Source organism: Gouania willdenowi, chromosome 12 (genome assembly GCF_900634775.1).
Source record: "Gouania willdenowi chromosome 12, fGouWil2.1, whole genome shotgun sequence".
Taxonomy (NCBI): domain Eukaryota; kingdom Metazoa; phylum Chordata; class Actinopteri; order Blenniiformes; family Gobiesocidae; genus Gouania; species Gouania willdenowi.
The window spans coordinates 14,455,959-14,483,832 of NC_041055.1; the positions used below are offsets into that span (position 1 = coordinate 14,455,959).

Sequence of the window (27,874 nt, forward strand, 5' to 3'; positions counted from 1 at the left end):
TCTTCAATAATTAGACTGTAAATTGTTCATCCCTTGTGTGGGACACTAGTGTTTTATTGAAATTGCTTTGAGAAAAGCATCAAGAGTAGTTCAGAGGGGTATTCCATAAAGCGGGTTATGTTCTGGCTCAAATGAGGGAAACTCTGAGTATCTCATTCTTAAACGCGAGGTATGTTCTTCTCTGAATATGTATATCGCTGACAGGTTTTATCAAAGAAACCCTGGGTTTCTACCTGGCTCCGCCCACCTGAACACCTTTTCTGAACACTTTAATGAACCTTGACACTTTTCTCTGAAACACATTAGTAACATCACACACCACAGACGTGATCACATCATTACGGTTGTGTTGCTTTACGTTTTTTTTTTTTTTTTTTTTTTGGAAACGGTAGTTTTCTTTATAACATTGTGGATACAGATCATTTAGGGAAAGTCACTGAGAGGTTGATCTGCATTAAAACATCTACTGACGTCAATAGTAAAGTTCCCTGGATACAAACCTGTTGAGAATATAAAGGATGAGATGACAATTTAAATGAATCCACTTATGAGGCTCAATTGTTGTTTCATACTGTAATACAGTTTGATCAATAGATCACACATCTTTAAAGTTATGATGGCGCAGTGAATTATGACACCGCTTTTGGAAGCGGGATTGCATCGCCCTTCAATGTTTTTTAATGACATATTTTTTAGGACGTTGAGATGACTCTGGCGACAATATTACAATAAAAATCAATATAAATTATGTGATATCAAGCAGCATTTACTGTCTTAATATCCAGTGTAACGGGAGGGCTCTCTATGTAGACATCCTATGCTGCTGCTACATCTCCTCAGACACATTTTATTCATATTATTCATCGCTCGTCACGTCACTGAAGCGATAAATCAGAATCAGAATCATCTTTATTCGCCAAGTGTATGTTGTACACACGAGGAATTTGACTCGGTCAACTGTGCTCTCTCCAATAGTGAAAACATTCAATAAAAAACAATCAACTAGAAAAGATGATAATAAGTATAAACATAAGTATAAATATAAACAGTAGTTAGACTAGAATGTGCAAATAACAAGATGATAATAATAATAATAATAATAATAATAATAATAATAATAATAATAATAATAATAATAGTATAAAAAAAAAAATAACTACAAAATAAAATAAAAAAAAATAAGATAAAAAGAAGGAAAATAATAGAAAAGAAAGATAATAATAAAATATAATAATAATAAAAGGAAAATAGTGCAGTAGAGCATTGATAAGTAGTGCAGGAGAACATTTAAATTAAAGGTATGTACATGAACATTCTCAGTGTCAGATTGATCCAGGGTTGTTATGTTTGGTTCCAGGGTTTTTTCACAGAACCAGGTCTGACACTCTTTGACTGTTTAGTGTTGATCAGAGTGACAGCCTGGGGGAAGAAACTGTTTTTATGGTGGGTTGTTTTGGCGTACAGTGATCTGTAGCGTCTGCCTGAGGGGAGGAGTTTAAACAGATTGTGTGCAGGGTGTGAGGGGTCTGCAGTGATGTTACCTGCCCGTTTTCTGACCCTGGACAGGTATAAGTCTTGGATGGAGGGCAGATCGACACCAATGATCTTTTCTGCAGTCCTGACTATCCTTTGTAGACTGTGTCTGTCTAGTTTGGTTGAAGATCCAAACCAGACAGTGATGGAGGTGCACAGAACAAACTGAATGATGGAGGTGTAGAACATGATCAGCAGCTCCTGGGGCAGGTTGAACTTCCTCAGCTGACGCAGGAAGTACATCCTCTGCTGTGCCTTTTTCCTGGTTGTGTCTATGTGGGAGGTCCACTTCAGGTCCTGTGAGATTGTGGATCCCAAGAACCTGAAGGAGTCCACGGTAGCCAATTCCCTATTTAAAATGGTATAGGGGGGGATTTCTTCTGAAGTCCACTGTCATCTCCACAGTCTTGAACGGGTTCAGTTCCAGATGGTTCTGACTGCACCAAAGAGCCAGCTGTTTCACCTCCCGTCTGAAGGCAGACTCGTCCCCGTCCCGGATGAGACCGATGACGGTGGTGTCATCTGCAAACTTCAGGAGTTTCACAGAGGGGTCCCCTGAGGTGCAGTCATTGGTGTAGAGGGAGAATAGCAGTGGGGAGAGAACACACCCCTGGGGGGCGCCAGTGCTGAGTGACCGGGTGCCAGATGAAGTGATGAAGTGATGAAGCGATCAAAAAGCGCATCAAATCACGGGTGATTTAAGCCTCTATAGTCACTGAAAGTGCGTTCAGTGTGAACGCATCTTTAGAACAGGCTCATATTCCTCAAACACCAGCTTATTTCACCCATCAGGGTGAATAAATCACTGTCTTCCGGGTGGTTGCCTTGGTAGTTTGTGTAATCGTTGATCCATTGATGGCGTTTTAATTGCATGCGTGCACGTAAGTAACCCAAGGTTTACATACTCAGGGTTGATTAACCCACTTCATACCAGCTGTAATGGAATCAGATACCCAGAGTTTCCCACAACTCTGGTATGTTGACCCAGAGTTTATGGATACTCAGTTTGTTAACCCTCCTTTATGGAATAGCCCTCAGGCGACACAAGTGCTTTAGCTTTAATCAAGGGGGGAAAAAGAACACTAGCAGTTTTTGCAGAGATTTTTCATTTAATAAATATGTCCTATAACACATGGGAAGTAAATACAAAAAAACAAGAGCGGACGAACAACAGGGTTTAAACTATTTATTCTTTGAGAGCTGGAAAAAGCTTGTAAAGCAAACTAACATGTTTTTGGGAAAGTGACGTCTTACAATTGAGAGTTAACATTTCCAAAGGTTTATTTCTGGATTCTGTAAAAACAGAAAATCACTTAAGAACAAACAGATCCAGATCTAAATGTGATAAATACAGCACGAGGATCATGGGCCTACCTTGTAATAACTGATTCAGAAACTCAAAGTTTAGGTAATGTGATAATATAACATAAAAAGGAATAATAAAGGAAATCACATACATTGTTTTGTTTTTTTCTCCCATCAGAATCAACTGGGGTCACTAATGTGAATGCATTTGACCCATGAGTCATGTGACTATAAGATCAGACACTGATTTTACTTCAACAGAAGTCAGTGAAGATATTGGTTCTCCTTCTAAAGATGTATTTTGACTCCATGGCTCCAGACTGTAACATCTCCAAAGTTCACCAGGTTGGTTTTGTCTTTCCTTCTGTCGTGTCAGTGGAAGTTCTGCTCACACACGTGGTATCCCGATGTACTCTTCATCAGCTTCTTCTGTTTATGAGTCTGTTACGACGATCTCTGCTCCTCAGATTGATCTACATTCTCCTCGCTCTTTTTCTCTGGCTCCTCTGCTGTTGCTTGGGGGGTGGCCTTGGCCAATGAGTTGTAGATGGTCATCGCCTGAGCAGCAGCAAACACAAGGAAGAATGAAGTAAATATTCATGATCAACATCAGACGGACATGTGCGTAAATATTCAAAAGGAGCAAATGTATCAAACAAATGTATCAACATTTTAAAAACTTTGTCAAGTAAAAATGTATCAAGATTGGAACATTTTATTTTGAAACTTTAAAAACCTATATTGTATGTATAACTAAACATGTGGGTTCATAAATATGGTATAATTTAGGTTGTACGTAATGCATTTACGGTTGTGGCTAAAACCATCAGAACATCTGACGGATCTGAAAATGTTGATCTAACGTATTTTCTATCACAGTATCATGAAGAAGTAGCCCATGGAATGAAGGTAAACTAAAACGTGTACATACAGTACGTGCACTAATGCGGCGAGAGCTCAGATACTGATAGTGTGTGTGTCAGGGTTGGGGTCAATTACAATTATGTCTTCAAATACTCATGTTCAACTACAAATAAATTATGATTACGGTGACCAGCATTTTTCCCAATTACAATTTCTATTTTTCCACTGAAAGTCAATTACAACTACGTTCTCAATTACTAAACTTCAAACAATCCATATAACTGAGCCTTTAATAATTAACCTAACACTTCTGTCAGTCTGCTCCAGGGCAGCTGTGGCTACATTGTAGCTTACCACCACTGGTATGACTGATGTGAGTGACTAATGTAAATGAATAATGGTTTCTGTATGCGCTTTGAGTCTCCTTGAAAAAAGCGCGATATAAATCTAAAGGTGTTTTTCAATTATGATTACAACAGCAACAGATGTTTTCAATTACAGTTACAATCATAATTATGCCATAATTGTAATTAATTATCAATTACAATTGGTCCAAATCCTGGGGTGTGTGCACGAGCACGGGTAAGGGAATTAGAGAGATTGCTTTAACACCTATGCCATCTATGTGTCATGTGTAAAATGTATGTATATATATATATAAATGATACAATATCATTGTTGAGAAATATTTTGTTAAGGTATTTATGTTTTGGTTCAGCAGTAGCGATCAAACTAGAAAAATGCCTCTGATTATAAAAATAATCATAGCACATGTAGTAAAATAGGTAAATTGTTCAAATCACCACTGGAGTGTTCAGGAATGTCTTTAGAAATGTTTTGGATCAATGTATTTTGTGTTTATTTACTAACCACAATTTAGAGCTGTAACCTTTTAGCTTAGGTTGTATGTCCTCACTAGGCAAAGATGCAAGAAGTGTTTTTAACCCACATGTTCACATTGCTCTTAATGTACCTGTGTGACCATTCCACTGATGTCTCCCGTGTTAGTGGGCAGAAGGATGGTGTTGGACTCTTTGGCAAGTTTGGAGAAAGCAGACACGTACTGCTCGGCCACGCTCAGGGAAGCGGCTGCGTTTCCATTCTGAATAATGGAAAAACATAGGAATGAGCTGGGAACTAAAAGCTGTTCTTATGTTAGAACGTGGGCACAGGATTACATGCTTACATGTTCGCTTAGAGCATCCGACAGCAGGCGGATGGACTTGGCTTTGGCCTCTGCTTTAGCCAACACTGCTTGGGCCTCACCTGCAGGGACCACAGTGACCAGTAAACAACAGGCTCTCACCTGAAAGCATTGCATGCAGCATGCAGAAATTTAATCTGGAGGGTGAAAAAAAGCATAAATACAAATCCAACCAAATCTTTTGTTTGGCCAGAAAGTGCAAGCTCTGCATTGAACGTGGTTGGTGCTGATTTTAAAGACCCGAGTATAGACCATCACACAAGTTGATTAACAACACTTAACACTTCCTATCATGCAATGTGGCAACCAGCCAGTGCTATTTTTTTTTTTTTTAAGAAAAAACATGTCAATAGCATTTTTGATGTATTTTCGCCAAAACAAATGCTTAAGAATACGGTAATCACCTGCTCCTGGAAGAACTAATGCTGCGTTCACACCAACGCGTTTCTGGCGTTAAAATCGTGCCTCGCGCCTGTCGTTGGACGCTTGTGCTTATTGAATCAGACGCTTGTCACGAGCATCCAAACAAGTTGGGAAGAAAGCGTGTTGAGAGCGTTTAGCAGAGGGGCTTCTCTGTTGCTGATGGTGTTCATACAATGGATGATGTTGTGGCGATCAGTTACGTTCATTATTCACCCAGTGACTGTAAAGTGGTGGGGAACATTGTGTTGAGAAGACAGTGTTTCTGGTCGGATGTATTTTAGTGTGACTCAGTGATGTCAGAGTGCTATAGAGAAGTGTGGTGAATGGAGAATAAAGTTTGGAGTTCCTTTCTGAATACGCCGCCTCCGACTCCCGTTCATCAGCTTCACATTATTGAGAGAGTTGCTTGGCTTTATTTGTGCCTCGGCGCCGTTTCTGGATTCACCAGAGCTGCGCTCGGACGAGAGTTGCTTACAGGGCTTCTTCCGTCTCTCCCGTGTCCAGTTTGACGACCTGCTGGCCCGCATCGGCGCTCACATCTCCTACCAGGACACCAACTACAGGCGCTCTATTCCAGCAGAAGAGCTGCGATATGCCCCAAAAGTTGGAGGCGCCGGACGCACGTCAAAAGCTTGAAATCTCAAGACGTGCAGCGTCCGCTGTGCGTAAAGCTTCAAAACGCGCTGCACAGGAGGCGCGGGACGAGCAGCGAGACCTCTTGACGCTCCTAGAAGCGCGTCCACCATATATTGTCTATGTAAACCTGATGCTGTTGACGTTTTAGATGCGTTTGGTGTGAATGCGCCATAAATGTTCCTCCTTCAGTGATTCAATCTTTTTCTCTTTTAACTGAAAAGCTGCCTTCTCTTATTCTTATTCTGTCCCTTTCTCAAATTTCCAGGTGTAGCAGATGATGTACGTCATTAGGGTTCACACCAGGAATTTTTTCACAGCGTAGGGGATCGCTTGGTGCAGCACAGCCACATGGCATGAGTGTTGTAGGGGGCATTCCTCCAGAACATTTTGAAATTTCTAACCCTCTAAAACACTATTTCCTGCATTTTGTGGGCCAAATTGAAGTGAAGTAAATCTCAAGACTTCAAAGCCAAAAGTTATTTTTTAATTGGTGACGGGTCACCATGAATGGAGTTAAGAGTTACTCATGCTTGGTAATAGACACTGTATAGACAATAAATAACATTTTATTCAGTAATATTGGGACTGGTATGGACCCCCCCCCACCCCCAACTCATTAATTTTCAGATTTTTCTATTGTTTTTTTTAGTTGATGGTTTTTGATAAAGGCTCAAACATATTCGGGCGGACATTTGGAGACTGGAGTTTGCTCGGGCTCTGCCAGGCCAATTAGGTGCAAAGCTCAGATTTTATGACTGCGTGGAGTCCGCAGTGTCACACAAAACACTGCTTGGCATGTATTTTTCACATTCACCCGCATTAAATGTGACACCGACCTGCAATTCACCCGCCTGGTGAAACAGAGCATGAGAGATGAAGACGAGCTTTGACGAGTGACTGGCAGATGAGCTACGAAAGTACAGATACCTTTAAATTATGTCCCAGAAAGAGTACCAGGGCTACAGAAAAGTATGAAGGACTGCGGACATTCTGCGCAGCGTCCGCCCCGCCTACATTCTGCCCAACTATGTTTGAGCCTTTATGAAGCACACTATTTATATTGGACGGTGATTATGGGTTACAAAGTGGAGAATACACAAAGGCAATATTAGAGCAGCTAAGTGGCTGCAGGGGTTCTCAGGTGAAGGCATGTGAGCAGATTGCTTGTAAATAGATTGTGCGGATGATGTATGAGTTTCTCTATTATGCAGATTAAAAACAATTATTACTAAGGTACTGATTAAAACAACAACAACAAAAAGGCTCCTACGCTGGCAAGAACCCTGGTCATGGTCAACCCTTGAGTTGTTGGATGTAATGTTGAGAACAGGATTTCTTTAGCCTTTTCTTGTCCCCGTTAGTGAAAGTAGGTTTCCTGTTCCTTTAGAACAAATGGAGACATTTAAGGCACACATACCAAAAGCTTGGTTGATCTGCTCTGCTTTTTCACCCTCGGAGGCCAAGATCTGAGCTTGTTTTCGCCCCTCAGCGATGTTAATAGCTGATTCCCTTGTTCCTTCAGACTCTAAGACTGTGGCTCTCTTTTTCCGCTCGGCCTCCACCTGTAACAGGTATAACAGGAATGCAACTTGTCTAAATGCTTTTTATTTCCAACCAACAAACTCTGGAGTTCCTGTAGGTTTGTGGGAGACTTGAGCTCAGGCAGACTGGTATTAAAATGAGCCGACATTCTTCGACTTCTTCTCACCTGCATCTGCATCGATTCCTTGACTCGAGGTGGAACGTGGATGTCTTTGATTTCGTAACGGAGGCAACGAATCCCCCATTCGTCTGAGGCCTGGTTGATGGAGTGGACGATGTTGGAGTTGAGGGATTCCCTTTCCTTTACGATTAAAAAAAAATAAAAAATGAACGCAACATCTCAGTTTGTTGGTAAAAAACAAAGTGAACTGCAGCTACAGATAATCATGTACCCGGAACACTTTGTCCAGGGTGAGTTTTCCCAGCTCGGAGCGCATTGTTGTCTGAGCTAACTGAGTCACTGCGTATTCGGGATCTTCCACACCGTAGCTGGCCTGGGAACAAAAGCACATTGTTTCTCTAAAGCCAGGCTAAGTTCACGTTGAGTAGGTGACACAAACTTCTGCAGACAAACCTTAAAGGGGTTAAGGATCCTTAGGTAAAGCACTCCATCAATCTGTAGCGTTACATTATCTATAAGGAGAGTACAAGGAAAACATCTGGATTAAAAAACCCTTGCATCACGTTTGTCACTGGAGTATTTAAAGTGCACTTACCAAGAGATACAGCCGATTGTTCTGGAACATCGATCACTATTTCTTTGAGACTTTGCACGTAACGAATTTTGTCAAGTACAGGGATAAGAAAGTTTAGACCCTAGAAAAATCAAAATAAGTAATATGGTTCAAATACAGTAGCTATGGCATGGAATAATAATCTTCAGTTTTTTTAAATCTTTGTAATATTTTGAGGTAAATCTTCTTTGTAAAAACAACATTTTTCAAAAGCAAAAACCAAAAAAAAATTAAAGACTGAAAGTAAATTACAACTGACTAAAGTTATACAATTTATAACAACCGCACTAATGACATTTTTCATATTTGTTACATTCAAGTTTTACAGTATTTAATCAAATTATCTAGATTTTAGGCCTTGTATACCATATGATATGAAACAAAGTCTTCTTAAAACCTAAATAGATTTTTTTAAATTATAAATTGTATCATAAGCAAATTAAAAGGGATATTTTGGAGGGGTGCGAAGGGGGAAAAATGTTAACTCCTATGTGATGAAATCCTTATTTGGTGTGACGTACTGGTTCTAAGATCCTGTGGAAGCGGCCCATCCTCTCCACCACCCAGGCTTCCTGCTGTGGCACAAACAGGATGACAGTGTTCATTGGCATAGTCGACGCCCATCGCTGCTGGGCCGCTGTGACCCATAGTCTTGGTGCAGTCCTCTGGCTTTGCTGCAGACACAGGTACAAAAACAAATAGAGTCGTTAACGAGAGACTGTCAAAAGCAATTTGACAATCTCTAATAAGAAATAAAATCAGTAAGAACCCAGATTATGTGATGAAAACACTTATTATTGTTATCATACATCAATTTTATATTGCACTTTTCTAGGTACTCAAAGTCTCTTCCAGAACAACTTGTTTTTTTTTAGTTCCGCAGAGGGACTTGACCAATGACCCTCCAGTTCTCAACCCATGTCCTTAAGGACCAAGCCACTGCTACAGCAGATGTGGACAACTGGTGGCCCGGGGGCCACGTGCAGGGACCATAACAAGTCCCCATGTTAATTCAAGAAGTCGAAATTAATAAAAAAGCCAACATAATACAAAAATAAATTCAAAAAAACAACTTCTCACACATAAAACTACAGAAAACACCCTAAATGTCAACAAAAGTGAACAAAGTAACAAAAAGATTTCAAAATAACTAAAAAAAACAAACAAAATGACAACCAAGACACACAAACAAGTTAAATACTAGGGGTATGCCATCTAAGGAACCTCACAATTCAATTTGATTACAATTCAGGGTGCTACGATTCGATTAATCAACAATTATTACAATACCAACGATTATCATGATTTTCAATGCATCCCCCCGCATTCAGTGTTTCTTTTTTCCTCACTTTGTGGCTATTTCTTACTTTTTAGCAAGGTATATGTGTCAGTATCCATTAATTAAAGTGACCAAACAGATATATCACCATTATCTTTATTGATATAAAATCCCACAGTAAAATACACTAAACAACAACAGAGACACATTAAAAAAACAACACGCAAAATGACTCCAAAAACACGCAACATATCAACAAAACTTCAGAAAATTACAAAAGTTCACAAAGTGTCAACATGAACATGTAATTTAATAATGAAAACATACAATGACTCTAAAAGAACACACAAATATTCCCCAACTGACAGAAAAATACACAAAATGACTCCAAAACATACTAACATACAAAAAAAAAAAAACAATACTAAAAGAATACCAAATTCATTTCAAAACACAAACTAATAACAAAAACACATCGTCAACAAAAAGTTGCACTGGGAACTCACAAACATCAACAAAACCACACAAAAAAACAACTGTTGTTTCCTGTATTATTTCTCAGATTGGTTACACACTGCTCTGTAGGGAAGGTGAAGCTGCTCATACAAGATGACACCAAACTTTTAGTAGTAAAGTGAATGTCATAAGTGTTGCGAGTTTTTTAGTTCCCCTTGTTAATGGTGAACAACTTCCGGGTTACAGCTTCTAGAATCTAGCGGCTAATTACAGTAGAGTGGACAGGTGGTTCCTGACCAGGTGTACGTGTAACCCAACGTGTACTTGGACACATGTCAGGTTCAGAGTACACACAGAAACATGTCATTTTAATTTCTAACATTATTGGACACATTTTTACATAAACACAAATATTTTCCTAATTCATCGATAATAAATTGTGGCACAACTCTTTAAAATACACCAAAAGATGAAATTGTAAATCTAAAACAGCCAAAACAAGAGAAATAGATGAGAAAAAGGCTTAAAATCCTATCTATAATATTGTGATACAAAAAAAAAACAAAAAACATTTGGCTCGTTAGCTACCGCGCACAGTCAAATATGTTTAAAATGACCGTATTTTGTATTTAACGCTAACTGACTAACTTAATCAAAGACGTGCAGTAAATTAAACAAATATGTTTTTTTTTAAACTTATTTACTCCTTCTAGAATATAAAAGAACAGTTCCTGTATCATGAACACATGAGTGCACTGCATGGTGATGGCACCCAACGCACAACCAGCGGATTTAAACAAACAAACCTACCGGAATGAATAAAGAGTAACACCATGAAGTACCTGAACAATGGCCCCACCAGCCCGACACAGTGTCCGCAGCATCATTATGTTGACGTTAAATGATTTTTAAGGAGATACTGACTGGACTTGATTCAAACTGAGCTCATAAGAGTGACCCTTACAGTCCAGGAAATGTAAGTTACATCACTGGTGCAATGCCGTAACAATCCTCCGCCTATGGTGGGAACAAATTACGAGTTAAGTAGTTCCGCTACGACCAACAGCGCCCAAAACAGCTGGGTTTTCCAAAATACACATTCAGTTAAATTCAACTTTATTTTTGTAGCGCAAATTACAACAAAAGTCACCTCTCTATATATATATATCCAACACAAAAATGTCTACATTTATATACAAGCAAGTATGACTAATGATAAAGCTTTTAACTGTATTTGATTTGATTAAAATGTATTTTCATTTCTACATAAGAGAGACAAGGACAACGTGTTTTATGGGCACCCTCAAAATTATTATTGTTTTTTTTACAAGTCATTTTTTTATGACTTTGTTTACTGCATTCTAATCATATTTATTTAAAAACCCTAGAATTTGGCTTTTATGTCTAGTTGAAATTTGTATCTTTCTGTCTTCAATGATCTTTAAGGAATATGATCTTGTTTTAAAACTACTAAAATTAGTACCTTGGATCCTAGTGTTCAAAATACAACATCTAAGTAATTTAGGTACATTTTCTATCAAAACATTTTTAATGTACTATAGCCTGTGCATCATAGTGTATAGTATGGATCTGTCAATTTCCCCACTTGTCTTGGGTGTTTACGTAGCACGATATAAAGTTGTTACACATCATTTTAGTTATGTTTTCATTTCACTTCGCAAAGGAGCAAGTGGTTTGGAAAATGGATAGGTAGATAAATGTTTTCATTTCAATCGTTTCAGTGTTGAAATAAAAAATTAATTATTTTTTTCTTCTCAAAAGCCTGGGTAAAGTGCAATTACATAAAGATGTCTGATGGTGGTGCTGTTTTCCATGTTTTAGCTTAGATTTACTAAGTACCACTTCTTTTAGGCGAAAGCTTGATGAAGATGATGATGATGATGATGATGATGATGATGGACTATTATTATTATTACGTCCGCCAGAGTGATAAGGTTATAATGTTTTACCCTTTGTTTTTCTGACTGTCAGTACAATATATATATATATATATATATATATATATATATATATATATATATATATATATACCATCACACTATAGAACTTATCTGGCCCTCATAGAGCATGATTTGTAACAAGGTTCAATATTTTAATAACTATTAATTAAGACAATTAATAATATCATTGTTATTTCAAATACTCCATGTATGTTTTGAATATCAATGAATCTAATAGTGTAAATAAAATCAATGTAAGACTACAACATAGGGTGGAAATCACAATATGCTTGGAGATCTGCGCACTCCGAGTGCTTTTCTAGTTATAATAATAATAATAATAATAATAATAATAATAATAATAATAATAATGATAATAATCAATAATTTGATTGTGATTGATAGATTTCATAATTGTTATCTGCTGCATGTATCTTATTTTTCTATCAGCATCTTATATTCATTTTTATCATCGTTGTTCAAACGTTTAAAATTTCTAATTACATGTAAACATGCAAGAAACAGTATGTAAGTCTAAAAAGGCACATGAATGTGTTTATTTGTACAAGTTGTTTTGAAAATGAAAATGAAATGAAATAAAATAAAATAAAATGCCCTTTACTAGTACAGGTAATCAGGAGAAACTATTTTCATTTCTGAAACTTTAAAGTTGCTTTTGGTGCAGAATACGAAATGTGTCACCTGTTCCTTTCGCTGAAATAATCTTCTTAATCATTGGTCAAACGTCCATGGTAGTCTCCGCCTTCACCCTGTTCCTGCTCTGTCATTGGACACGTCAGACGTCAGTAACAGGTGTCTGACCACGCCCCGTCCCTCTGTGACTCTGGGTTCTCGAACCGTCCGTCAGCCTGAAGAACTGGGATGACTTTTAATAATGGCGGGGCTGCTGCTCTCTGGCCCTGTGCTACACTGGGAAACCACCTGTGGACACTTAGGAGGAATTTTACCATTGATTTGAAGAAGTTTCTTTTTTTTTTTTTTTTTTCCTGTTGAGGACGTAGTGATGTTAGTGCATGTAGTAAATCACCGCTGAGAGTCGAACTGTGAGAAAGTACCTGCGTGAAGCTGCAAGCGATTTGTCATGTCTTTACTGTGTGTGAGAGGTAAGTTCTGTTTTCATCTGTGCTTTACTAACATTATACAGAATCACTTTGATTTCATCGGACAATATCTGTATGGTTTAATATAAAACATCAATTTAGCCCAAAAGTAACTCAAATCATCCTGCTCTATGTGTATTTTTCCTAAATCTAATGATAAATTTGCAAAGGACCAACAACGGTTAATGATTCTTTACCTTCAGAGAAAATGATCTGATCCATGTTTTTCTGAACTCAGCCACAGTCACAGCAGCTGTTCTCCTCCTGCACACACGCTTAATCTCATGCTTTCAATTGATTTAAAAGCGACACAAAAATTAAAGCTAAAATCAACTTTATATTGTGACAACAAGTTAGAGTGAATCCTCTTTAATTTCAAGTGGTTTGTAATTTATTTTTGTCTTTGTACCTAACCCAGCAACCTCCACATCTATCAAACATAAGGCTCGGGGGTCAGATCTGGCCCTCTGGAGCATCCAATCCGGCCCTAAGGATAAAGTTACAGTGACAGAGAAAACACGAATTACTGTGTAAAATGTCAACTACTGAAGTTGTCAATATCTCAGTCCCACCAATTACACTTATTAAATGAAACTCCACAATACTTGCAGAGAATTTAAATCATCCCATGCTTATATCACATAATGGCAAAATCTGCAAATTTCCTCAAATAATTCTACAGAGTGTCTTTTCATACGGAAACATATCAATAGCTCCCGGGACTTTTTAAAAAAAATCTTTTCTACATAAGTGTAATGTGCTTGCTTTTCTTCACCGCATCAGGATGGTCAGTTGGTCTATGGCGCAGCACTCAAGGATCCTTCCTTTTGCGCACGTGGGTTCGAATCCCACTTTTGTCATATAATTTTTTCATTTTAACATATTCAACATGGCAAATTCCACCTTTAAATATATATAGACAAAAAAATAAAAATTTTAAGGTATTTCCTGGGTTAGGGCTAAAATAAAAGGGTTAGCGGGGTAGCTAAAATACATTTGAGCTAAAATAAAATTGATGGAACTTTAAGTCACGTGGTGCACCTATCACGTCACTGCGTATGAATAGGCTCAGGCTGCCAGTCTATTCATACGTTTCTGTATCAATAGCCACGGCCATTATTCTACATCAATTTCCCAAATTTAATTTAAATTGGTTATAAAATGAAGGAAATTTAAAGGGACTTAAATACTTCAGTGACTGATATTGTTCACTTATTGCTTAAATATTGTATATATACTTTTTTTTATCATTTATACATGGAAGTGCAAACTTGAGATCACTTGAGATGAAACCGGTCCGTATTTGGCCCCTGAACAAAAATTAGTTTGACACCCCTGTTTTTTTTAGCATTTCTACAGCACTTTTAATATATCCATATTGGTGCAGTTTACAATCAGCAGGGTTCTCGCCAGCGCTGTTGAGCGTAGGCGCCCTCATGTTGTTTTTTCCATTTTTTAAATCAGTACCGTTGGAATAATTGTTGCTCACTTGGACACAAAACGGACTTCCAGGCGTGTCTGTGTTGTTTAAACTCTCATTAATCTTTATAACCATACATCAGCCACACCGTCTTATTTAATCCAGGCATTTTGCTCAGATGCTCCTGTCGTCACCTGAGGACCCCGAGGTCCCCTGCAGCTAAATTTGCCTCTGATACTGCCTGCGTGCATCCTTCGCTTTGTAACCCATAATTACCATCCAATATAAACAGTGTAGCTTCAGCCGCTAGCATGTAGTGGCGAGAGTTGCCACGATACCAAAATGAGTAACCACGATACGATACCAGACAAAGTATCACGGTTCCGGGTAATATCGCGATACTGAAGCCTTTTTTTTAATTATTATTATTTTTATGAACTGCAATGTATAATTTGTACAAGTTAGACACACATTAATTACTTATAGTGTTGTTTGGTGCATGATAAGATTACATGAACAAAAGCATGTGAGCAAAAAAAAAAAAACAACTAACAAATGAAGTTAGAATTTATATGGTTGAATTAGAAAAAAAATTATCATTCAGTTTCCTTTACACGTCATTTTATGTTTAACTAATATAAATAATCAACTTAAGATAACGAATCCACTGTCTTTAAAAAAAAAAAAAAAAACTACTTGACATTAATGCTTCTTCTCCAACATAATAAACCATAGAGGATAAAATACAATAAACAGGAACTGATCTCATAAAACTGTGACAGACTGTGTTCTGTCGGGCTTGAGCTGGGTTTTCTTTTTTCGGTCCAGTTATATTGGATATTACTGCGTGTCCCACATTATAACATTATACCTCATTTAAATTTGGAAAGAGCGTCTTTAAATCAGTTTTTTAAATAAAATGTTATTTCTTGTCTCTACAGTGCCTCTGAGTATTTATTTGTCGAGGACTTATACCAAGCACGAGTAACTCTAACTACATTCATCATCACCCTTTACCAATTCAACTAATACCTTTGGCTTGAAAGTATTTTTTTTTTAGCTTTACTTTACAAAATTTGGCCCTCAGAGAGTTACATTTTTTACGCCACGCGATCCCCCTACGCTGTGAAAAGTTACCGGCGAGAACCCTGCCCAGTCATTGAGTGTTATCTCTGTTCCTGTCCATTTTAAAGAGTTCTTTTTACTCTATCTCGTATTTTCAAAATCCAACCTTAACTCTTGCCTTTCACACACATACAACCATAGTTTCACCAAAGCTCAGAGAGACTCAAAGGTGGGTTGGTGAGCTTCATAGGAAATCCCCTACATCTAGATCAGACATACATTGATCCATTTTCTACATAAAAATGATTTTTGAAAACAAAATTAGAGCTGCAGATTTTCTGTTTCAAAATTTCCCAAATTCCATTTTAGAGTTTAGTAGTTTACCTATTTCTGTGTCACTTTACATCTTTCCCATTCCTTCTGTTTCATCATCTTTTCCATTTTAGATAACAATTTTCTGGCCGATCACCGATTTTTTTTAAAAGCCTGACCGGCCGTTACGGATTTTGGTCAATTATGATTTTTTTCTTATAACTGACATCATACACCTTGAATATATTCCAAACTTATTTTCAAGTCATTTCAATTCAACTTTATTTATATAGCGCAAATTACAACAAAGTAATCTCAAAGCGCTTAAACAAAAATATAGAGTCCATAGTAAGAAAGAAAGAACCCAACAAGATCCACATGAACAAGCATTTAGCGACAGTGGGAAGAAAAAACTTTTTTATAGGAAGAAATCTCCAGCGGAACCAGGTTACGAAGTGGCAGCCATCCACTTCGACTGGTTGGGTTAGTGAACAGTAGGGAAAACAAAATAGGATAGAAGGATAGTCCATCCGAGTATCACAGACTAGTTGAGTCGCGAACCATTGATCAGTCCATCAAGGTGTCCCAGACTAGTTGAGCCGTAAGCCATCGATCAGGAACCACCAGCTCCAGCATCAAGACACTGTTTGACTGTGCTCAATGAATACATGATACACTATGATACACTTGTTCCTAGTGGTTGGATTAACATTAAACGTCTTGCGGCATCCTCCATGCTCTGAAATGCTACCACTACAGACAAGGTTTAATCTTGTGAAACAGTGTGAGCAGTATGATGGGTTGTGCAACGAGAGACAAAAGTTGGGGGTTGTTTACAACTCGGCACAACTGTGTCTGACTGGACATCATCCCATTGTAGCCCATTAGAGCTATGTGTAGATGTTGGATCGTGTTTGAATATAATGTAGGTGTTCTACTATATATTCTTAGTTTTTAGTTCCTATTTTTAGGTTTAGGGCTTTGTTCCTAGTGGTTAGGTTAATGCTATTATACGGTATATGCTTTACCAAATAAGTAGGTTTTGAGTTTAGCCTTAAAGGTGGAGAGAGTAGCAGCCTCCCGTATTAAGACTGGGAGCTGGTTCCAAAGGTGAAGAGCTTGGTCACCGAATGCTCTGCCTCCTGTTCTACTTCTAGACACTTTAGGAACTTCCAGAAAGCCAGCAAACTGAGAGCAGAGTGTACTGCCCGGACGATAGGGCACTTACAGGTCTCTTTGTAGGCAGAGCTTTGTATGCTAACAGGAGGATTTTAAACTCTATTCTCGATTTTACAAGAAGCCAATGAAGGGAAGCCAATACTGGAGAAATATGCTGTCTGCTGCTAGTATTCTAGCTGCAGCATTCTGAATTAACTGGAGACTTTTTAGTGAGTTACTGGGACATCCTGACAGTAGGGAGTTACAGCAATCTATTCTAGATGTAACAAATGCATGGATTAGTTTTTCAGCATCACTCTGGGCCAAGATATTCTTGATTTTAGAGCTTTTACGGAGGTGGAAGAAGGCTGTCCTTGTTATTTTTTTAATATGAGAGTTAAAAGATAAGTCGGTATCAAAGATAATGCCTATGTTTTTTACTGTGGTGCTGGGTGACAGAGTAATGCCATCCAGAGACACTATTTGCTCTGATAATTTCTCTCTGAGGTGTTTTGGACCAAATAAAATCACTTAGGTTTTATCCTGATTAAGAAGGAGAAAGTTATGGCTCATCCAGGATGTGATGTCTTTAAGACAAGCCTGGAGTTTTAATAGCTGATAAGTTTCATCTGATTACATTGAGCGATAGAGCTGTATATCATCCGCATAGCAATGGAAATTTATATTATGTTCTCTGATAATGTTACCTAGTGGAAGCATATACTGTATAATGTAAAGAGTATTGGTCCCAAAACTGAACCTTGTGGAACTCCATCATTAACTTTGGCGTGATCTGAGGAGAGATTATTAACATGAACAAAGTAAATTCTGTCTGATAGGTTGGATTTAAAATAGTGGTGCAACGGATCATCATTGATCCTTGATATGCACGGATCTCTCTCCACGGTTCAGCACGCACGTGGTCCACGGATTGGTTGATGAAAAAAAAAACTTTTTATAATGATCCGCGCCGTCTGTGTGTGTGTGTGTGCGCATAACTCCATGTGTGTGTACGTATGCGCACCCGCACATGTGTGGTTCGCGCTTCTGGTAGTGTATCTGTGTATGATTGCATAAGTGAGAGTTTAAGAGAGATACACACGCAGACAAGGAGGGAGAGAGAGAGAAAAAAACAGCTCTGTGTGCTTGCGCACGTGCGTGTGTTAGTGCTTGACCGATTCTCGGCCGGCCGATATAATCGGCAGATTTTTGCGTGTTTTACGTGTATCGGCATCAGCCGATGCGGGCTGCTGCTTTAGCCAATCCCATTACATACAGAGAGAGAGCCCTCCACAGGCTACTCCGTGCAGTGGAGAGTGCTGGAGGAAGCCCTTCAACACAACAATAAGTTTTAAACTTTAAAAGCATTCTTTTAACTGTTTAACTTAGCTGACATATATTATACTGTTCAAAAGTGGAAACACAAATGCCAAATGCATGCTCTCCATGTGTTTTGCTTGAAACTATGCACTCAGCAAGTTTATGGGTCCAAATGGGAAATGGGAATGGCGAATGCCTCGTCTAGTAAACTGCTCGCCATTGTGGCTATATGTATTCATACAGTAGCTGTTACAAACATTGGTCATAGGATTCAGTAATGGCGACATTGTTCCGTTGATCCGTGGTGTTGTTGGCGTTGCAGTTGTATTTAGCGACCTTGCTGGAAGTTTTGATGCGTGTGTGTGTTTCTCCCTCTCTCTCTGAGTCTCACTCACTGGGACACACACACATCACAGCGATACATGAGAGCGCTACGCTGACTGAAGCCGAGCTTTTAAAACTTTGAGAAACTCTCCTCTGTTTCCAGTGAGAGGGTAAAAAGCGAGGTCAGTCAGATACTGTATATGAAAAAAGAGGAACAGGCTGACGGGAGATTTATGAATGAACTTAGCACACACGTGATCCCCTTGTGTACATGCTAGTTTAGCCGCTCCTTCAACAACTAGCAAATTAACGCGGATTTCATTTCAAAATGTTTCCTGGGACCGCTTATTAGGTACACCGCCCTCCCCCTGTAAAGCTCCGTCCGTTTTTCGTGTAGCGCCGCGAGAACGTGATCAGCTTTAATCATCTTCACCTGCTCAGTGTTTAAACTGTTGTGTCTGGTTAAGTCAGAATAACTCAGTCCGTGTTGTCCTTTAATTCTTTTTATTCCAGCCTTTTGTCCGTGTCTTGTAGGTACTTATTCACAGTCAGCAAGCTACCTCAAGTACAACAGTTTCAGTGGGAACTTGCGGTTTACAAAATAAAAGTCAGTTGGAACGACGTTATTAGAATGTTACATTCTAACAACTTCTCATCAGAGCTACAAAAGATAGGATCATTTAAATTAGGTTTATTTAAACTAAGTTGATCAAAACCTAATCATTAAACCTGATCAGATTCAGTAAACCACTGATACCTGTGAGGAAATCAAGTGACATTAATGCTGTTCTCATACATCTTTATGACATATAAATAATTAAAAAGGAGCAGTCAGAATAATCCATGTCACTATAACTTATAGCTACCTTTTAATTGTATCTCCTTTAATTTTTGACATGATTTTTTGTTGAATTATGATTTATTTATTTATTTATTAGTATTTATTTTGTTTTCTCACAGGATTTAAAAAGTTATGTTTTCTTTAAAAAATGATAAATATTTCTTAAACGGAATTTAAAAAATTGAAGTGGAAAACAGAATTTGGGAAAAAATAAAACAAAGTTTGGAAAAAAATAAAATGGATTTTATAGGGCCCTAAGTTAAAGATACAAACTTCTTAGTAGTCAGCAGTGATGTTGCTGGGTACGATACATTGTGAACAACAACTTATGTTTAAAATCACAGTAACTAGCAAAAGAAACCTAGCCGTCAGCGGACCCCTTTACGCATTGTATTTGTTTAATTTCAGATACATTTTGAACGTACATGAATATATCTGCTAATTATAGCCATATCATACCACCATTAAGAGTTTAACACTACAATTTAAGAAATAGAAGAATATAAGAAATAGAAAGAAATATTTATTTTTTTTATTGGGGACCCATTGAATTTCCCAGAGACCCACTCATATCACCACCTGTGGGTGTCGGGGACTCACTACATTGAAAACCAACATCACAAATCAACATCACTGCATGTTTATGCCTCTGTTTATCCATGTCTTTTAAGGCTCTTATTAAATAAATATCGGCTCTAGTCCGGATGGCCATCCTTGACTATTATAAGAATTTGAAATTATAAACTAAACTCAGATCTGCTTTCTTTTACTTCTTTCATTGTTTTTTGATGATGATGGCAGAGGCTAGTATTTAATTCACTCTCTATGTTTAAAAAAAGAAGGTGTCATGCCTTAATTTTTTCCCATACACTTACCTGTTTAAAGGATGAAGGTGTCATGCCTTATATTGCACTTTAATTTGTTTTTATATGATTAAAAATTGTATTATGCATTGGATTGACACCTCAAGTTAAATGTTGTTTGTATTTAATAAGCAGAAAAATGTTGCACTAAGTGTTCTACAAAATAAATGGAGAGCAAAGTTATTTGTCTTGTCTTTTTGTTTTTTTTCTGCTGATCCGAAAAATGATCCGATCCATGACTCAAAACCGTGATGCGATCTGTTGATCCGTTGCACCACTAATTTAAACCAACTGAGCGCTATTTTTTAATCCTAAAAACGCTTTCCAGTCTCTGCAGCAATAAATAATGATCCACTGTATCGAAGGCTGCACTGAGATCTAAGAGTACCAGAACTGAGACCAACCCAATGTCTGAGGCTAATATTCCTAGCTCATATTTCTATACATTCAATTTTTTCTGTCCCAAATGTATTTGTTTCCAACACAGCATTTATATTAGTGCTTCTTGTTTTCTTTGGTGTGTCATTTAAAAAAGGTAAAAAAAAAGAAAAGAAGGAAAGCTGCCACACCTACTTTCTCAAGTTATGGTGAGAAGGAAAATAAACAATGATCTATAATAATAAGGTCATAAGTGTCAAATACAATTTAGGTCAGATACCAGATATGGTGTAACTACTATGTTGCTGCGAAAATAACTTTTAATAACTGCAAGTGTAAATACAAGTTGCAACTACATATTAAGGTATTCAATTTAAAATCTCCATAATTTTACTTTGATTTATTTCGCGTCTGCTCTAACTGTTTAGTCAGGGCCATGTTAGTCTGCAATAGTCTCATGATGAACAGGATTAATCTGCCCTTTTTATTCTAGCATCAACACTATTGATAATGCCCTGCTAAATGTCTGCATGTTTTAATCCTCTCCCTGCTCTACATGGACATCTCTCGCAAAAGAACCTGTGTATAGGACATCTACTATTAAAGTAGTAGTAAATAGTCATCTACAAAAAAAAAAAAAAAAAGATGATTCCATGTCTTTCCCGACCTCGGATAGTATTTAGTTGCATAGTTATGGCCTTAGGTTTTCCGTGATTGACAGAAATGACAGAATCTACTTCCTGAAATAGAAAATACATACATACATTTTTAAAAAAAAAACAAAATCAAACAAAAATGCATTATTACATGGAATATACCCTCACATGAATGTTTGGGATTTTTATATCACACATAACACACAACTCAGTTACTGTATAACAACATCTGACAGGGGTAAGCAGTTGAATAGAAATGAAATGAAAATAAGTGCCCTGGGGTGGACACTTGGGTCATTTCTGTGTGGAGTTTGCTTGTTCTCCCCGTGCTGCGTGGGGGTCCTCCGGGTACTCCGGCTTCCTTTTACAATCTAAAAACATGACTTTAGGTTGATTGGAGTCTCTACATTGCTTATAGGCCTCAGTGAATGTGAGGGTGAGTGGTTGTCTGTGTGTTGCACTGCGATGGACTGGCGCCCTGTTCAGGGTGTACCCTTGCCTAGCGCCCATTGTGAGTCAGAGATAGGCACCGGCAGACCCCCGCGTCCCTGAAAATGGGAACAAGCGGGTCTGAAAATGGATGGATGGATGAAAATAAGTGAAATAATGGAAAATTTGGGAAATTTTTTGAAATGGAAAATTTGGGAAATTTTTTGAAATGGAAAAAAGGAAGCTTTACATAGTTTGTGGATTTCATGCTAGTTTTTTGTTTTAAAATGCTAATTAGATTAACAGCTGCTATTGGGTCGGGTGAGTTGGAATGTCAGAAAAGCAAACAGTCAGGTAGTATTTTAACATGGCCTTTTCCCATCAGGCATTAGACGATTGGTCCATTTATCGATTGATGAAATTGAAGCGAGCCGAGGTCATGCAGCCTAAAGATAACAGGAGTCATGGGTGCCTGGTCAACGATTGTTGAGTGATAAGTTGTTGCTGTGACTCACCGCACTGATAGCACAGTGTTTCCTATTTATTGCCAGTTGAGATGCTTCATCCCCATGGCAATGTCCTCACACAACAGATAAGTGGTTGCCCTTAGAAGTGGACATGTGGTGGTGGGATGATGGAAAGGGGGTCTCACATGGCTCACATGTACCTGTAGAATGCTGCTCTGTAGAGGGTGCACGGTGATACTGTCAACGTGCAAGCGATGTTTTTGCCTAATGTCTAGCAGCTCCTCCTCAGATGATTCACAAATGAAAAATGATTCCCTAAAGTGTTTCATTGTTTAAAAAAAGTCTTTGAATTCCCATGGGAAGATACCAAAACTACTGCAGGGTGTTGGGTTAATTGGAGTAAAATATCAGTCTAGTATGGGGTGTTTTTTGGGCTATCACTGAAGTCAGATCAATAGATTACATTAAATGTGTCGCAGTCACTATATAATATGTTCATGCATAAGCATCGGTTTAGGGGGGACGGAGGGATGTGTCCCCCCCCACTTTTTGTCAAGGGTTGTTTATGTCTCACCACACACGTGTAGTAGAGGTCGACCAATATGGGATTTTCAAAGGCCAATATCTAAAGCCAATTTTGGAAGCCAATATTTATTTATTTTTTTTATTTTTTTTTTTACCTTTGTCTGCTCATACTGTCAAAGGTCAACACTGCAATCTCTTTAAGACAGCATTGCATGTTTTGTTATTTCAATTAAATAAATGAATTAATTTAATTGCAATATTGGTATCTTATCGGAAATGAAAAAGTTATTGCGGGACATCCTTAGTAATTATTGTTATTATTACACTAAAATATCATGAATGATTCAATTATCAGCCTGATCTGGTTTAATTATAGGAAATTGGAGAGATATTTATCAACCATAACTTTATGTAGCTTATTATTGGATATAAATAAACAAGATTCAGCAGCAATAAAAAAACAAGGAGATAATTTTATTTTAAGTGTGAAAATGAAAAATTGTATACAATAACACTAATATAGTGACCCACATGCACTAATATATTCCATAAAATATCATCTCATGAGCTCTTTGAGTCAGCAGCTATTGTAGGTTTTTTAATGTGTCTAGTGTTGATGTATTCAATTTAATTTGTGTTCGTAAGGAACCTGTTTGCACTTTAAGTTGGGAATTGTTTTATTTATTTATGTATTGTTTTTCTTTATTGTAATTTTTTATCGTTATCATGATAAATACCAGAAATTATCAGGATACATTTTTTAGACAATATTGCGTATCCCTAGTATTGCGCTATTGTCTGGCGTTAGCGTTGTCGACTACTGCGCATTCACAACACGAGAGAGCATTCAGTGCAAACGAAGCTCTGTTGGTTCAGCCACCCAAACTTAAGTCAGTAGTTTAGAACCATCTTATTAATATCCATGTAAAATTTGAAAGATCAATTAATCAATACTGTGTCAAAAGCGAATCGTGATAATCAATTTAAAATCTTATTAATCAAATCAATTCCTTTCTCAATAAGTGAGAACAGAAAGGAATGCAATTATAATTTCAGAACGCTTTCAAAAAATCCATCCTTCTCCAGGTTTTAGGAATGATATTTGGAGATACGTTGAGCCTAGATTTATTAGTTGGTCAAATGGTCTTCAAATGGTAGTAATAGATTTAAACTTCATTGATGATTTGATTTAATTTATACATTCTTTGCTTAGAGTCCTATAGACTTTTTGAATGCTGATGCCTTGATTGACACTGTCCAGTTTCTCGTAGCTCTCAAATTAGTATTCTAATCAAAAACAGCAAAGAGCAGAAAAATCAGTAGATGCATCAAAGCCGTTAGCTCAGATCCTGCTGAGCTGATTTAGCCAAAAGTTGTGGCTAAGAGATGTTTAGAAAAAAGGATAAAACAAATCTAAAAGGATAAGATGAAGGTCCTGCAACTTAGGTTGTGTGATTTGGAGCCATGTAGCAGAGAAGCCTAGAGCTGCAGAGTAGTGGAATTATGAGAGAATGAGGCAGAGTAAGACAGAGAGAGCGCTTAGAGATTGTGGGAGTAATCCCTTTGCCATCTGCTGTTCTCTCTCTCTCTCTCTCTCTCTCTCTCTCTCTCTCTCTCTCTCTCTCTCTCTCCTCCCTCGCAGCCAGCACTAAGCGGAAGTGCACCACAGTTGGCAGGAGCCATAGATCTTCATGTCATTTCCTTTTCTACCTCACCCATCCTCCTGCTTGTTAAGCCTTAAAAATTAAGTCACTGATATGTGCTTACATCATTTGTTGTTGTTTTTTTTTGTTGTTTAGTTTTCTGTTTTTGGTTCTTCCGCTTTAGCTCTTAGGATGTGTGGCACAATTTTCAGCATTTAAAGAGTAACTAAACCACAAACCCACTTTTTTTCTGATGATTACATATGTATTTGGGTGTTAAGTAGTGCTGTTGATTGATCCTAGTCCCACTCTTCACATTTTAGTAAAAGTATTTTAATTTTGCATATTTAGCTGTATAATGTCCGTCATACTGGCAACTAAGGGTTGAACGCCGGCTATTACAGGGGATTCTTCCGGATTCACCTGCGTCATCACTTTTATTGTTGGCCCCGCCTCTCCTATAAAACCTGAGAGAAGGGAGAGGGTTTCCTCCAATCACAACCCTCAATGAGCATTGATTGACAGGCAATAAATCTTTCACTCTGGAGATGTTCAAAAGGCTGTTTTTGTGATGGATTTGATCTGACTACTGAATGTCAGATCTGAGTCAATCAGAACACCAAGGTTTTTGACTTAGTCTTTAGCTCTTTAAGATTGAGACTCAAGATACTCGCTGACAGCAGTCCTCTTTTCCTTGTTACCAAAGACAATCACCTCCATCTTTTCATGATTTAGTTGAAGGAAGTTTTCACTCATCCAGCAGTTTACTTTTTCTAAGCAGTCACACAACATCTCTATTGGACCATAGTCATCTGGGTTCAGTGATAGATATAGTTGTGTGTCATCTGCGTAGCTCTGATAATCAACCTTACAGTTCTGTAAAATTTGTCCTAGAGGAAGCATATAGGCTAAACAGAAGGGGTCCAAGAACAGAGCCCTGAGGAACCCCACAGGACATTGGTAATCAATCAGAACTGGCAAGTAGGCAGGCTGCTGTACTCCAGTTAGGTTTCATGGAAATGGTCGTGTTTCAACTGATTACTTTCCTTTAATACGTGAAGCCACCTCCTCAGTGCCCCACGTCCACATATCAGTGCATTTGATGGTCACTTTTTACTGGAACCAGACTGATACACCGCTTCGTTCACTCTTCTTACCGTGAACTACCACAGAGCTCTCATAGCTAATCGAACTCTGAGCCAGGATACGGACGCGATTGATTCTGAACAAATCCAACGTGGTGATTTGACAACTTCATAATGTTATGCTACTACTACAAACTGGCTGACTTTCACTGTAGACGGAGCGGAGATCAGAACAGCTTGTTCTGATCTTCGCTACGTCTGTCCGTCCTCCTTACGGAAGCGTCTCCATCAGCCTCAGAGCACCGATCAATCCTGAACAAACCTAACGTGGTGATTTAACAACTTTATTCTGTTTCTCCTTCTATTACAAACTGACTGACTTTTACTGCATCCACACTGCTGCTGCTGCAGTGGGCTTTCTCTCTTTCTCTCTCTCTCTGACAACATTTCTCCGCATCGTTGCAGTATGTATCATGACAAAGTGAGTAATCAGAATGATTCTGTGCGAGCAAAAGCGATTTAATGTAAACAATTTCATTGTACCACCTGTTGTGTCATCAACATATTAAAATAGTGATGTAGGGACTTTAAGTAGATCTTTTTATAAATCCGTGTTGTACAGTAAGTCAATTTTCATTGCATTCTCTCCTAAAAAATTTTCTGTGCGAAAAGAAAAGCGGAAAACGAATAATACTGTTTATTGTTCTATACAATGTTGGGGCAATTCTCCAAGGGGTGTTTACCATTTTGTGTTTACTGTCTCGTAATTCAACAACTAAAGAACTACATTTCCTGGTAAACAATCTGGCCATAACTGAACTTTACAGTACATTTAGAAACGGCATTACAAATTATTTTCTACAGTCTTAGGGTGTACTCACACTGGCAACCAGGGCCGTTCCTAACCAGCTCTGTGCATGTGTGAAACCATGGGGGGCCATTGTCTTGCCTGCGTAGGTGTGAACTGCACCACAGGGGGGATAACGGCCCGATGGTCCTGCTGTGGTCCAAACAGCGTGCCAGAGTGGGACGGTGAACCGCGCATGCGCACACACAACTTGACTCGACCCGCACGCAAAACGTGATGACTTTGGTACTGCGCAACGCTTTACGGCACATAAACATCCACATTTTGTAATGATAGCGGTGTCAGAAGAACAAAAAAATGTGTCCTGTTCTCAAAATACCAGTAATATGTTACACATTTGCACCAGTAAAATGTCCCATTTCCATATTTTTTGGTTTATATGGGTTAATATACCAGTAATATGCGTTTATATGCATATTTGTACCCTCGGAAATACCTCGGAATTCTGGGTTTTACTCGAATCCCTCATCATCACGTCTCTGCAGAAGGAGACCCTCCACTGCACCTCAGCACTTTTCAACAACTCACCAATTTCACAATTTAAATACACTATTTCTATCTTTGTTTTTCCGTTTGCATGTCGTTTGCTTTGTATTTATTAAAATTGTTTCTCTAACAGTTGGTTAAATATACACATTTATACTGTATATAATGCACATGCAGGATGATGTGTAACAATAATCAGTAAAATTTGCGGTAAACACATTTTTTAGAACTAAATATAAGGTTATGCTGTGAACAGAAAGAAAGGAAGATGAGCCAGATAATTCTGAACTTTATAATGTAATACAATCATAACTTTTAATCATAAATGACTCTTCTGAAAATAACAACTTTTGATATCTTTGTCACACAATATTTTTTTTATTTGTAAAATATTCACTGGACGTTTCTCTGGTGGCATGTGCAGTGGATGTTGTTGTTAATATTGTATGAAGCCATCATTACTGCAGCCCTGCACGTCATTGTTGTCCTGTTGCAGTCTCTTTATACCAAGACTTAAAAACAATCTGAAATCAGTAGTGACTCAAGTCAATCACATTTATTCTGCATTACAACAATCTGTCCTTGAAACATCAAATAATTCTTCCTTAAATCTCTAAATACGTGAAACAATGAAAAACATCTCCTCGAAAATAAAATTGCAGAACATTAAATAATCATTTAATATAAACTTCAATAAATAAGTGCATCCCATGGTCTCATGTTAACTCTGAGCTTTATTCTGTCTGTTGTCTGTGGAAGTGATGGGTCTAGACCAGATGTTGGAAACTAGGGTCAGTATGAGCTGGCAGTATGAGTACACTCTTAATAACTGCTTTGGCTAACAACCACGTTAACGGAGATTCGTCACGAAAATCGCAAAGGGACACATTGCCTCGAGAGATTGACACACCTAACTTCAAACGAACACTTCCCTCTGTGTCATAAAAAAAGAGCTACCCTTACCAAATATTCCAAT

General features: G+C 38.0%; 2 protein-coding genes across 3 annotated transcripts in view; one reads left to right on the forward strand and one right to left on the reverse strand.

Moving 5' to 3' along the window:
* Positions 1 to 2,705: 2,705 nt before the first annotated feature.
* Positions 2,706 to 10,982, reverse strand: stoml2 (stomatin (EPB72)-like 2). Its single transcript, XM_028462875.1, has 10 exons — positions 10,819 to 10,982; positions 8,763 to 8,915; positions 8,224 to 8,323; positions 8,082 to 8,140; positions 7,900 to 8,001; positions 7,674 to 7,808; positions 7,383 to 7,527; positions 4,889 to 4,968; positions 4,676 to 4,804; positions 2,706 to 3,396 (listed from the first exon to the last, which is right to left on the reverse strand). The coding sequence occupies exons 1-10, from the start codon at positions 10,861 to 10,863 to the stop codon at positions 3,283 to 3,285; spliced, it is 1,062 nt and encodes a 353-aa protein (XP_028318676.1). The 5' UTR covers positions 10,864 to 10,982; the 3' UTR covers positions 2,706 to 3,282.
* Positions 10,983 to 12,810: 1,828 nt separating this feature from the next.
* The window catches only part of unc13bb (unc-13 homolog Bb (C. elegans)), a 91,548-nt gene continuing 76,484 nt past the window's right edge, over positions 12,811 to 27,874 (forward strand). For both annotated transcript variants that reach the window (XM_028463654.1, XM_028463655.1), the window contains exon 1: positions 12,811 to 13,061. In XM_028463654.1, coding sequence (XP_028319455.1) covers positions 13,040 to 13,061 — 22 coding nt within the window. In that variant the 5' untranslated portion in view covers positions 12,811 to 13,039. The remainder of the gene's footprint in view (positions 13,062 to 27,874) is intronic.